At 48.3% G+C, this 13,404-nt stretch overlaps 1 protein-coding gene across 2 annotated transcripts in view; it reads left to right on the top strand.

The window, feature by feature from the left end:
* KCNH2 (potassium voltage-gated channel subfamily H member 2) overlaps nt 1-13,404 on the top strand; it is a 294,893-nt gene that overhangs the window by 142,321 nt on the left and 139,168 nt on the right. For both annotated transcript variants that reach the window (XM_040355386.1, XM_040355384.1), the window contains exon 5: nt 2,921-3,135. In XM_040355386.1, the coding sequence (XP_040211320.1) occupies nt 2,921-3,135 (215 nt within the window). The remainder of the gene's footprint in view (nt 1-2,920; nt 3,136-13,404) is intronic.

Genomic DNA, 13,404 nt, shown 5'->3' with positions numbered 1-13,404 from the left:
TCAGAAGGGGCGGGTCTTGAGTTTTTTCCTGAAGGTCCGATGGTTTTCTTCCATCCGGAGTCGTCCTGATCCTTCAGAAGGGGCGGGTCTTGAGTTTTTTCCTGTAGGTCCGATGGTTTTCTTCCATCCGGAGTCGTCCTGATCCTTCAGAAGGGGCGGGTCTTGAGTTTTTTCCTGTAGGTCCGATGGTTTTCTTCCATCCGGAGTCGTCCTGATCCTTCAGAAGGGGCGGGTCTTGAGTTTTCCCTGAAGGTCCGGTGGTTTTCTTCCATCCAGAGTCGTCCTGATCCTTCAGAAGGGGCGGGTCTTGAGTTTTCCCTGAAGGTCCGGTGGTTTTCTTCCATCCAGAGTCGTCCTGATCCTTCAGAAGGGGCGGGTCTTGAGTTTTTCCCTGAAGGTCCGATGGTTTTCTGCCATCCGGAGTCGTCCTGATCCTTCAGAAGGGGCGGGTCTTGAGTTTTTTCCTGTAGGTCCGATGGTTTTCTTCCATCCGGAGTCGTCCTGATCCTTCAGAAGGGGCGGGTCTTGAGTTTCCCTGAAGGTCCGATGGTTTTCTGCCATCCGGAGTAGTCCTGATCCTTCAGAAGGGGCGGGTCTTGAGTTTTTCCCTGAAGGTCCGATGGTTTTCTTCCATCCGGAGTCGTCCTGATCCTTCAGAAGGGGCGGGTCTTGAGTTTTTTCCTGTAGGTCCGATGGTTTTCTTCCATCCGGAGTCGTCCTGATCCTTCAGAAGGGGCGGGTCTTGAGTTTCCCTGAAGGTCCGATGGTTTTCTGCCATCCGGAGTAGTCCTGATCCTTCAGAAGGGGCGGGTCTTGAGTTTTTTCCTGAAGGTCCGATGGTTTTCTTCCATCCGGAGTCGTCCTGATCCTTCAGAAGGGGCGGGTCTTGAGTTTTTTCCTGTAGGTCCGATGGTTTTCTTCCATCCGGAGTCGTCCTGATCCTTCAGAAGGGGCGGGTCTTGAGTTTTTTCCTGTAGGTCCGATGGTTTTCTTCCATCCGGAGTCGTCCTGATCCTTCAGAAGAGGCGGGTCTTGAGTTTTTCCCTGAAGGTCCGATGGTTTTCTTCCATTCGGAGTCGTCCTGATCCTTCAGAAGGGGCGGGTCTTGAGTTTTTTCCTGAAGGTCCGATGGTTTTCTTCCATCCGGAGTCGTCCTGATCCTTCAGAAGGGGCGGGTCTTGAGTTTTTTCCTGTAGGTCCGATGGTTTACTTCCATCCGGAGTCGTCCTGATCCTTCAGAAGAGGCGGGTCTTGAGTTTTTCCCTGAAGGTCCGATGGTTTTCTTCCATTCGGAGTCGTCCTGATCCTTCAGAAGGGGCGGGTCTTGAGTTTTTTCCTGAAGGTCCGATGGTTTTCTTCCATCCGGAGTTGTCCTGATCCTTCAGAAGGGGCGGGTCTTGAGTTTTTTCCTGAAGGTCCGATGGTTTTCTTCCATCCGGAGTCGTCCTGATCCTTCAGAAGGGGCGGGTCTTGAGTTTTTTCCTGAAGCCCGATGGTTTTCTTCCATCCGGAGTCGTCCTGATCCTTCAGAAGGGGCGGGTCTTGAGTTTTTCCCTGAAGGTCCGATGGTTTTCTTCCATCCGGAGTCGTCCTGATCCTTTAGAAGAGGCGGGTCTTGAGTTTTTTCCTGAAGGCCGATGGTTTTCTTCCATGCGGAGTCGTCCTGATCCTTCAGAAGGGGCGGGTCTTGAGTTTTTTCCTGAAGGGCCGATGGTTTTCTTCCATGCGGATGTCCGTTGGTAGAACGTTCCATAGCCGTGGTCCTTGGACTCCAAAGCAAAGCAAAGCAAGTTGGCTTTTTTTTAACCGATGGTTAAATAACCTATGGGGCGCACACACGATCGGTTTTGACCGATGAAAACTGTCCATCAGACCGTTGTCCTCTGGGTAACCGATCGTGTGTACGAGGCCTAAGAGACTGAAAATCACGAGGCTGAAAAACTCGAATCGTCTCTCACCAAACTTCTGCGCTAACTCGACTGGCATTCAACTTCCCTTCAATAGTGCCGTGGTACGTGTTGTACGTCACCGGCGTTCTTGGCGTTCGGAATTTCCGACATTTGTGTGACCTTGTGTATGCAAGACAAGTTTTAGCCGTCGGGAAAAAAATCCACGGTTTTGTTGTCAGAATGTCCGATGGTCTGTACACGCCGCATAGGCTCTTGGTTTAGTTTCGGGATGGAGGAGGGGGCGTTATTGTCCAGTTTTTCGTTGCCGCGCTCCCGCTGGGGAGATCCGCCCTCTCTATTCGTCCTGGTTACCTGGTCTCCGGGACTAAATGGTGATGGAAAATCCTAAATTTGGAGTTGTTTCCAGGACGGGATTAGAGGGAAAAGGGGAAATGTCGTGTTTTAGAGTAAATTTCCCTCAATCTGCTGTCACTTGCAGTGATGTCTACAAGACAGGAAGTGGAGGGAAATCTCCTCGGTGGCACAAAGATGGCAAAAAACAACAATCCTGATGGTTCTTATACAAAGAGGGGCCTTATATATAATAATGATGGAGAGTCACCGATTAGCATTGGACCAGCCCAAAACGTTGAGTCTGATTGGTGACTGTAGGGAAATGGCCCCGGTATCTACTGGGAACACGTGGATCCGTGATCCCCAATCTGCCCTCCCTCTCGTCTACCAATCGTCTGAAGTTGGTAAAAGGAGCAATAAAATCATAGCAGTCTTGAAAAGACGAGGCCCATGGGACAATTGGGTTGGTTGGTAGCTTCATGTTGTGCCCGGTAGTGGCTGCACACTCTCCGGTGTACCTGCTGCGATTGCTTAGTTCTCCACAGGATAGGGGTCTCTACGAATTGATACAGCGATCACATTGGTCCATGTTGGAGGCTGGGAACAGACTATGAGTGGTTTGTGTTGGTCGTGTTGTCAGTTGGGCAAACAGTATTAATGCGGTTTCGTCTCTGCAGGTGCCATGAACAACGTTCGAGTGAATCTCCTAAACTCTACATCAGATTCGGATCTCATGAAGTACAGAACAATCAGCAAGATCCCGCAGATCACCCTGAACTTTGTGGACTTTAAGGGAGACTCCTTCCTCACCTCACCTTCCAATGAAAAGGAGATCATAGCGCCTACCAAGCTGAAGGAACGGACCCACAATGTCACGGAGAAGGTCACGCAGGTAAGGCGATGATCTTCTTTCTATAAATGTGGGTTGAGCCGGCATGAACATAACCGAATAACTTTGTGCTGTCAGATCGTTTTTTTATGGAAATACTATGTATTGCCTAAGTGTTGAGTGGTGTAGAGACCTTCTCTTGGTTGGACAGTATTGAATGATGTAGAGACCTTCTCTAGGTTGGACAGTGTTGAATGGTGTAGAGACCTTCTCTAGGTTGGACAGTGTTGAATGGTGTAGAGACCTTCTCTTGGTTAAAGAGTGTTGAATGGTGTAGAGACCTTCTCTTGGTTGGACAGTGTTGAATGGTGTAGAGACCTTCTCTTGGTTGGACAGTGTTGAGTGGTGTAGAGACCTTCTCTTGGTTGGACAGTGTTGAGTGGTGTAGAGACCTTCTCTTGGTTGGACAGTGTTGAATGGTGTAGAGACCTTCTCTTGGTTGGACAGTATTGAATGGTGTAGAGACCTTCTCTTGGTTGGACAGTGTTGAATGGTGTAGAGACCTTCTCTTGGTTGGACAGTGTTGAATGGTGTAGAGACCTTCTCTTGGTTGGACAGTGTTGAGTGGTGTAGAGACCTTCTCTTGGTTGGACAGTGTTGAATGGTGTAGAGACCTTCTCTTGGTTGGACAGTATTGAATGGTGTGGAGACCTTCTCTTGGTTGGACAGTATTGAATGGTATAGAGACCTTCTCTAGGTTGGACAGTGTTGAATGGTGTAGAGACCTTCTCTTGGTAGGACAGTATTGAATGGTGTGGAGACCTTCTCTTGGTTGGACAGTGTTGAATGGTGTAGAGACCTTCTCTAGGTTGGACAGTGTTGAGTAGTGTAGAGACCTTCTCTAGGTTGGACAGTGTTGAGTGGTGTAGAGATCTTCTCTAGGTTGGACAGTGTTGAGTGGTGTAGAGATCTTCTCTATGTTGGACAGTATTGAATGGTGTAGAGACCTTCTCTAGGTTGGACAGTGTTGAATGGTGTAGAGACCTTCTCTAGGTTGGACAGTGTTGAGTGGTGTAGAGACCTTCTCTTGGTTGGACAGTGTTGAATGGTGTAGAGACCTTCTCTTGGTTGGACAGTGTTGAATGGTGTAGAGACCTTCTCTTGGTTGGACAGTGTTGAATGGTGTAGAGACCTTCTCTTGGTTGGACAGTGTAGAGTGGTGTAGAGATCTTCTCTTGGTTGGACAGTGTTGAGTGGTGTAGAGACCTTCTCTAGGTTGGACAGTATTGAATGGTGTGGAGACCTTCTCTTGGTTGGACAGTATTGAATGGTGTGGAGACCTTCTCTTGGTTGGACAGTGTTGAATGGTGTGGAGACCCTCTCTTGGTTGGACAGTATTGCATGGTGTATAGAGACCTTCTCTTGGTTGGACAGTGTTGAGTGGTGTAGAGACCTTCTCTTGGTTGGACAGAATTGAATGGTGTAGAGACCTTCTCTTGGTTGGACAGTATTGAATGGTGTAGAGACCTTCTCTAGGTTGGACAGTGTTGAGTGGTGTAGAGACCTTCTCTTGGTTGGACAGTGTTGAGTGGTGTAGAGACCTTCTCTTGGTTGGACAGTGTTGAGTGGTGTAGAGACCTTCTCTTGGTTGGACAGTATTGAATGGTGTAGAGACCTTCTCTAGGTTGGACAGTGTTGAGTGGTGTAGAGACCTTCTCTTGGTTGGACAGTGTTGAGTGGTGTAGAGACCTTCTCTTGGTTGGACAGTATTGAATGGTGTAGAGACCTTCTCTTGGTTGGACAGTGTTGGATGGTTTGCGCTTGTGAACAGCAATCTTTAAGTCTGACCACAGATTTTCTATTGGATTGAGGTCTGGGCTTTGACTAGGCCATTCCAACACATTTACATGTTTCCCATTAAACCACTCAAGTGTTGCTTTAGCAGTGTGTTTGGGGTCATTGTCCTGCTGGATGGTGAACCTCCATCCTCGCCTCAAATCACACACAGACTGCTACAGGTTTTGCTCAAGAATTTCCCTGTACTTATCACCATCCATCTTTCCTTCAACTCTGACCAGTTTCCCAATCCCGACTGCTGAAAAACATCCCCACAGCATGATGCTGCCACCACCATGTTTCACGGTGGGGATGGTGTTCTTTGGGTGATGTGATGTGTTGGGTTTGCGCCAGACATAGCATTTTCTTTGATGGCCATAAAGTTCAATTTTAGTCTCATCAGACCAGAGCACCTTTCTCCATACATTTTCGGAGTCTCACACGTGGCTTTTCGCAAACTCAAAATGCGCCATTTTGTTTTTTTGCTGAAAGTAATGTCTTTCTTCTGGCCACTCCCCCGTAAAGCCCAACTCTATGGAGCGTGCGGCTTATTGTCCCCCTATGTACAGATACTCCAGTCTCTGCTGTGGAACTCTGCAGCTCCTCCAGGTTTCACCTTAGGTCTCTGTGCTCCTCTCTGATTAATGTCCTCCTTGCCCGGTCCATGAGTTGTGGTGTGCGGCCGTCTCTTGGCAGGTTTCCTGTTGTGCCGCGTTCTTTCCATCTGATGATAGATTTGATGGCGCTCCGAGGGATCATCAGAGATTTGGAGATTTTTGTACAACCCGACCCTGACTTGTACTTCTCACCAACATTGTCCCTTCCTTGTCTGGAGAGTTCCTTGGTCTTCCTGGCCGTGTTTGGTTAGTGGTGCCTCTTGCTTAGGTGTTGGGGCCTCTGGGGCCTTTCAGAAAGGTGTGTCTTTGTAATGACAGGTCATGTGACACTTAGATTGCACGCAGGTGGACGTCATTTCACTAATTGTGTGACTTCTGAAGGTAATTGGCGGCACCAGAGCTTTTTATGGGCTTCATAATAAAGGGGGGTGAATACTTACGAACACGCCATGTCAGTTTGTGACTGGAAACCTTACATTTTTTTTATATTTATTTTTTTGTATGACCACCCCGCTCCTCAACTTCGGCACCCCCCTGTTATCACCCCCTCGTTCTTCTCTGCCTGAAGCTGTGTAAGGGTGGCGGCCCTGGTTTTACTTCCCTGAGTCCCGCGACGCTAATGCGCTATTCTTTTTTTATTGGTCTTCTCGGCTTCATTGGATAGATCGATAGCAGCGCAGGCATTGCATTGGCTCGCTGCTGTCAATCAATGAGGCCAAGTGGACGCCGACTACAGGACTCGGGAGCGCGCCCGCAAGGTAACCCCCTTGGGAGAGCGCCTCCCAGAGGGGGTTATCAGAAGCGGGGAGGAGCCGAGACAGCCACCGAGGGACCCCAGAAGACGCCACTCTGTGCAAAACCAGCTGCACAGTGGAGGTAAGTATGACATGTTTGTTTTTTTTTGTTTGTTTTTTTATATTCGAACCTTTAGTATCACTTTAGTGCTGAGCACTTTACTTGGTTTGACTAGTAAGAGCATTTCTTCGCTGCACCGTGTCACCATGTTGGTGGCATCTCAGGTGGCTGTTATGTACGTTGTCGTTTTCTTGTTTGGATAATGCTGATTGACCAGAAGATATTTTACCCGTTTTTTTTTTCTTTTTTATTAAATCAATGTGGTCTGCAGAGAGCGGTTTCCGGTGACTTCTGTTCTATTGATTCATAAATATTGCTATGGAAGCTTCTCAGCTGGGGGGATGGTGGGAGTTCAGCGCTTGGTCACGGTGGTTACCATGTTGGATAATTGTAGATGGAGTTTTACGTTGTGTCTTTGGTGAGGGAAGTTTGGGCAAGTGGTCGAGGCATTTTCATTTCCTAAGGGGCGGTTAGTTCTACTGGTTGTTGTGGAAATTTTATGAAGATGTATTTAATATGTATTGTCATAGGGCTGGATTCAGGTAGATCGGCGCATCTTTCTGCCGGCGTAGCGCATCTCATATGCGCTACGCCGACGTAACACAGAGAGGCGAGCAGAGTATTCACAAAGCACTCGCTCCCTACGTTGCGAAGGCGTAACGTAAATTATTCGGCGTAAGCCCGCCTAATTCAAAGTAGGTGGACGGTGGGCGTGATCCATTTAAATGAACCGTGACCCCATGCAAATGATGGGCTGAACGAACGGCGCATGCGCCGTCCCGTAGGCGCTTCCCAGTGCGCATGCTCAGAATCACGTCGGAACGAATGCCTAAGATACGTCGAATCACTGAACATAACCTACGCAACCTAACCCAGCCCTATTCACGTAGTCCTACGTCAACGACGTAAAATACGACGGCTGTTCCGTGGTTCATACCTTTGCATGGGATGCGCCTCCTTTAGGTGGAATAACTTTACGCCGGACGTACGCCTTACGTAAACAGCGTATATCTCTGCGACGGGCGCAATTACATTTGTGAATCGGCGTATCCCGCTCATTTGCATATTTGCAATGAGGCGGCCAGCGTAAATATGCGCCCAAAATACGCCGGCGTTGGAAAGTTACGTCGGTCGGAGGGAGCCTATTTTCAGGCGTATCTAGTTCTATGGGCACGGCGCACATTGACACTTACGCGGCGTATCTGTAGATACGTCGGCGTAAGTGTTACGTGAATCCGGGCCATAGTGGGGGAGATTCAGAGAGAGATACGACGGCGTATCTCCTGATACGCCGTCGTATCTCTGAGATCCGACGGTCGGATCTATGCGACTGATTCATAAGAATCAGTTACGCATAGATATCCCTAAGATCCGACAGGTGTAAGTGACTTACACTGTCGGATCTTAGGCTGCAATTCCAGGCCGGCCGCTAGGTGGCGCTTCCATTTGTATACGCGACGAATATGCAAATGAGGAGATCCGCCGATTCAGAAACGAACGCCCGCCCGTCGCTTTTTTTTTTACGTCGTTTGCGTTCGGCATTTTCCGGCGGATAGTTACCCCTGCTATATGCGGCGTATCCAATTTTAAGTATGGCCGTCGTTCCCGCGCCGAGTTTTGAATTTTTACGTCGTTTGCGAATACGGATGGACGTAATTTACGTTCACGCCGAAACCAATGACTTCCTAGCGACGTCATTTGGAGCAATGCACGCTGGGAAATTTAGCCGGCGGTGCATGCGCATTTAAATCGGCGCGGGGACGCGCCTGATTTAAATACTACACTCCCCCTAGCCGCGGAATTTGAATTCCGCCGGGGGATTTACGATCCGCCGGCGCAAGTTTCGAGGTAAGTGCTTTCTGAATACAGCACTAGCCTCTCAAAATTGCGCCGGCGGATCGTAAAGATCCGCTAATCTATCTGAATCTCCCCCAGTGTCTCCAGGGCCGGACTTACCATTGGGCTTGACTGGGCTCAAGCCCATGGGCCCCGCCCAATAGGGGGCCCCTTACGTTTAATTTTTCTCAACAATATGCCAGTCATTTAAAGTGGTTGTAATGTAAACCCTCGGACACAACATTGTCTTAAAAAATAGCCCATAACACATAACGCATGACGTCACCACGCTTGCGCACATTAGCCCCTTTAAAGCTTGCCGGAATGCAGTCTGTGAGAACTTCCCCTCTGTCCGGCACAGAGGAGAAGTCTCGAGGTGTTTAGCTCCTTCCTGATACTCCCCTGCGTGACTGAAGAAGATGTCACAAAAGGGGAGTGAAAGAAAACAGCAGCCGCAGATACAGCAACGAATGGTAACGGCGCATGCGCGAGATTACAGACATGGACACAGTAAGGGGCGGAAGCGACGTCATCATTTAAATCACATAACAGCAGTACGAATGGCGCTTGTGATACTCATAAATACAGAGAACGAAACCACCCTAAAAAAGGTATTTGCAGGCCTCGTTTTTGGGGGATATATTTTACTATTCTTGTCTCTGTTGGTGCTGCTTGGGGATCTGTGGGTTTGATTTGGCGCTGAGTGGGTGTTCTGCAGGCCCTTATTTACACCCCTCTATACATATATATATGTATTTGTAACGGTCAGGGGTTAACACCGTTTACGATATTCCATTCCACCAACCCACGACATGCTTATCCGACACTCCACAATCCAGCAGACAGGACCCATTCGATTTTCCCCAGAAATGAGACACACAGCTCTGTCTCTGGTTCCAAAACGAATGACACTTTAATGGTAAACTCAGCTGGTTATATACAGTTAGAAGCCAAATCTGGACAATGCCTCACTCCACCCACAACATCACACAAAGGGGTGCTAACGAGTCCCCCTCAATCCACATCTTAGACAGACTTTCTGACTCTGCGATAAGCTATTCCCACCTGCTACATAAAACACATTCCTTTAGTAAGCATAATTGACATGCTAATCCACTACACCTGAAAGGCCAGACATCTGACCTTTCAGACTGCCAACACATATCTATCATCAATAGAACTTTTTACACAATACAGTGTCATTAGCATAGCACAATGAAAGGTTCTTGAGAGGCAGACTTAATTAGCACAATAGACAATAGAATGCAATCATAGCAAGCTTTTATCATTACAGCCAGGTAGACTTAATTAGCACCTCAACAGTCTATTAGCTGGATTCAGGTAGGGCAGCGTAACTTTCAGGCGGCGTAGCGTATCGTATTTACGCTACGCCGCCTTAAGTCAGAGAGGCAAGTGCTGTATTCACAAAGCACTTGCCTCCTAAGTTATGGCGGCGTAGCGTAAATGGGCCGGCGTAAGCGTGCCTAATTCAAATTAGGAACAGGGGGGCGTGTTTTATGTAAATGACTAGTGACCCGACGTGATTGACGTTTTTTTTACGAACGGTGCATGCGCCGTCCGTGGACATATCCCAGTGTGCATTGCTCCAAAGTACGCCGCAAGGACGTATTGGTTTCGACGTGAACGTAAATTACGTCCAGCCCCATTCACGAATGACTTACGCAAACGACGTAAAATTTTGAAATTTCGACGTGGGAACGACGTCCATACTTAACATTGGCTAGGCCACCTAGGGAGCAGCTTTACGCCGGCGTACCTCTTACGGAAACAGTGTATCTTTACTGCGACGGGCAAGCGTACGTTCGTGAATCGGCGTATCTAGTCATTTGCATATCCTACGCCGAACTCAACGGAAGCGCCACCTAGCGGCCAGCGGAAATATTGCACCCTAAGATACGACAGCGCAGGCCGTCGTATCTTAGGTAGGTTTAAGTGTATCTCAGTTTGAGCATACACTTACACATACGACGGCTTAGATTCCGAGTTACGTTGGCGTATCTGCTGATACGCCGGCGTAACTCTTTGTGAATCCAGCTAATTGTGTCCCCACATGAATAAATACTGTCCTATTGACCTGTTGGGGTCAGAATACACCACTTGTAATATTTCAAGATCTCCTGCAATACATTGTGAATTATCATTACTGTCCCATCTCATGTAATCCGAGATATCAGTTCTCAGTCATCCTATGCCCCTAGTGGACATAGCATGACCCTAGACCCAAGAGTCATTAGTGACGCTGGCACAGGAGCACCCCGCACCCTTCAGAAGTCTCTGGGTATCACGGGCCATTCTGTTACAGTATTGTATTGCGATGAGCTGTTATAACTTAATAATTGAAAAACGTCAAAAATCGGCCGGGGTTTACTTCAGAATCGTGATCTCTATTTCTATTCTCAGTTCATCCAGAATTGTGTAGCTCTAATGCCGCGTACACACGATCATTTTTCGGCATGAAAAAAACGTTGTTTTTGAAAAATGTCATTTAAAATGATCGTGTGTGGGCTTCACATGATTTTTCGGGTTCTGAAAAACAACAATTTTTTTTTCTCGAACATGCTGCATTTTTTAACAACATTTTAACCACTTAAGGACCGCCCCCTGCACATTTACGTCGGCAGAATGGCACGGCTGGGCACATGCATGTATAGGTACGTCCTGTGCTAGTACCCAGCCGTGGGTCGCGGGCGAAGCCCCGGGACCGCAGGACCCGCGGACCCGATCGCCGCTGGAGTCCCGCGATCGGTCCCCGGAGCTGAAGAATGGGGAGAGCTGTGTGTAAACACGGCTTCCCCGTTCTTCACTGTGGCGGCGTCATCGATCGTGTGTTCCCTTTTATAGGGGGACACAATCGATGACGTCACACCTACAGCCACACCCCCCTACAGTTGTAAACACAGATGAGGTCACACATAACCCCTTCAGCGCCCCCTTGTGGTTAACTCCCAAACTGCAGTTGGCATTTTCACAGTAATCAGTGCATTTTAAATGCATTTTTTGCTGTGAAAATGACAATGGCCCCAAAAATGTGTCAAAATTGTCCGAAGTGTCCGCCATAATGTCGCAGTCACGAAAAAAAACGCTGATCGCCGCCATTAGTAGTAAATTTTCAGTTAAAGCGACGCAGTGCAGAATCGCAAAAAGTGCTCTGGTCTTTGACCAGCAATATGGTCCGGGGGTTAAGTGGTTAAACGATGTTGTTTTTCGAGTTGTAAAAAATGGTCATGTGTCGGCTAAAACAACGTTAAAATCCCGCGCATGCTCAGAAGCAAGTTATGAGACGGGAGCGCTCGTTCTGGTAAAACTACCGTTTATAATGGAGATCGCACATTCATCACGCTGTAACAGACAGAAAAGTGCGAATCGTCTTTTACTAACACGGAATTCACCCCAAGGGTGGCGCCATCAGCATGGAACTTCCCCTTTATAGTGCCGTCGTACGTGTTGTACGTCACCACGCTTTGCTAGAGCATTTTTTTAAAACGATGGTGTGTGGGCAACGTTGTTTTAATGATGAAGTTGGAAAAAACTTTGTTTTTTCTACATGCCAAAAAACATTGTTTTTTTCATGCCGAAAAGTGATCGTGTATACGCGGCATTATACATAGCTTGTGTATGTATCATTTTGTTCTATTTAAAGTAATGTATATAAGGTAGGGCCCGGAAGTGACTCAAACCCCAGGGGCCCCCACCACCCTAAGTTCTGCCCTGAGTGTCATTCCCAGTGTTAGTTCTCTCGCACCCCGCTCTAAAGAGTGGACTGCGGCAGACTGACACTGGTTGAGTCCCGTCTGGTAGTGGAAAACTTCCTGGGATTGGAGAGAGGTGTTTGCAGAGTGGGGAGATGTCCGCCAGCGAAAGGGCGCCTGTGTATTGCACAGAACGATCGTCTGAAAGGATATGTTCGCTCTGCAAGGACATTATCGGTTATAGGCAGATGGGCGCTCTGCTGTGTCCGATCAGCACATGTCAGGATTCGTAGCGCACACCTGCAGATAGCCTCCCATCCACAAGGAACGGTAGTATAATCCCGGTATGCGTTGTTCCCTGGAACATTGCAGAATAAGGATTCCTATCAGCGGAAATACGGGAGTCTTTGAGTTGTTATGGTCAGAGACGGAGTCCATGTTTGAAAGCCATGGGGCTTCTTTTGTTTAGCTTCCGGGTACAGGGGACAGGAAAAACATGCATGCACCCCGTCTCTGCTCAGACACGCCCATAGGACTCCTTTAGCCATTATTCATTGGTTGTTTGTATTAACTCATCCTGCTGGAAGGATTTCCTGTGTAAAGGTCATATCCTGTGTAGAGGTCATATCCTGTGATGTCACTTCCCATGGTGGAAGGGATTGGCTGCTGGAGCCATCACTTCCTGTTTGTGAATGCTTTTGCGATTTTACGAATAAAACACGGGTCGCTGGGCCAGTCATGCTGATGGAGCTGAGAATGTGAGCTGTGGTGATTCAGGTACCTTTTGCGGCGGCGTATCTCCAGATACGCCGCCGTAATTTCAAATCTGCGTCAGCGTTTCGTTGCGCCGATTCACAAAGGCAGTTACGCTGAAAAAAATAGGCTTCCTCCACCGACGTAGCTTGATTGCGGCGGCGTAGAATTGTGTGCAATATCACTTTGGCCGCTAGGGGCGCTTCCGTTGTTGTCGGCGTAGAATATGTTAATTTCCTAGATACGCCGTTTCACAAACGTACGTGCGCCCGGCGGTAGTTTTTTACGTCGTTTGCGTAACTCGTTTTCGTCGTAACGCTGCTCCTGCTATTAGGAGGCGCAGCCAATGTTAAGTATGGACGTCATTCCCGCGTCGAAATTTTAAAATTTTACGTCGTTTGCGTAACTCGTCCATGAATGGGGCTGGACGCCATTTACGTTCACGTCGAAACCAATGATGTCCTTGCAACGTCATTTAGCGCAATGCACGTCGGGAAATTTTAGGGACGGCGCATGCGCAGTACGTTCGGCGCGGGAACGCTTGCGCCGGGGGATTTACGCTACGCCGCCGCAACTTACGGAGCAAGTGCTTTGTGAATACAGCACTTTCTCCTGTATGTTACGGCAGCGTAGCGTAAATACGATACGCTGCGCCGCCGTTTAAATTGCGCGCCCCTACCTGAATCCACCCCTCAGTGTCGAGTATGCAAATTAGCTTTTTCCGA

The sequence above is a fragment of the Rana temporaria genome, chromosome 5 (assembly GCF_905171775.1).
Source record: "Rana temporaria chromosome 5, aRanTem1.1, whole genome shotgun sequence".
Taxonomy (NCBI): domain Eukaryota; kingdom Metazoa; phylum Chordata; class Amphibia; order Anura; family Ranidae; genus Rana; species Rana temporaria.
This window is presented reverse-complemented; position numbering and strand designations above follow the sequence as displayed.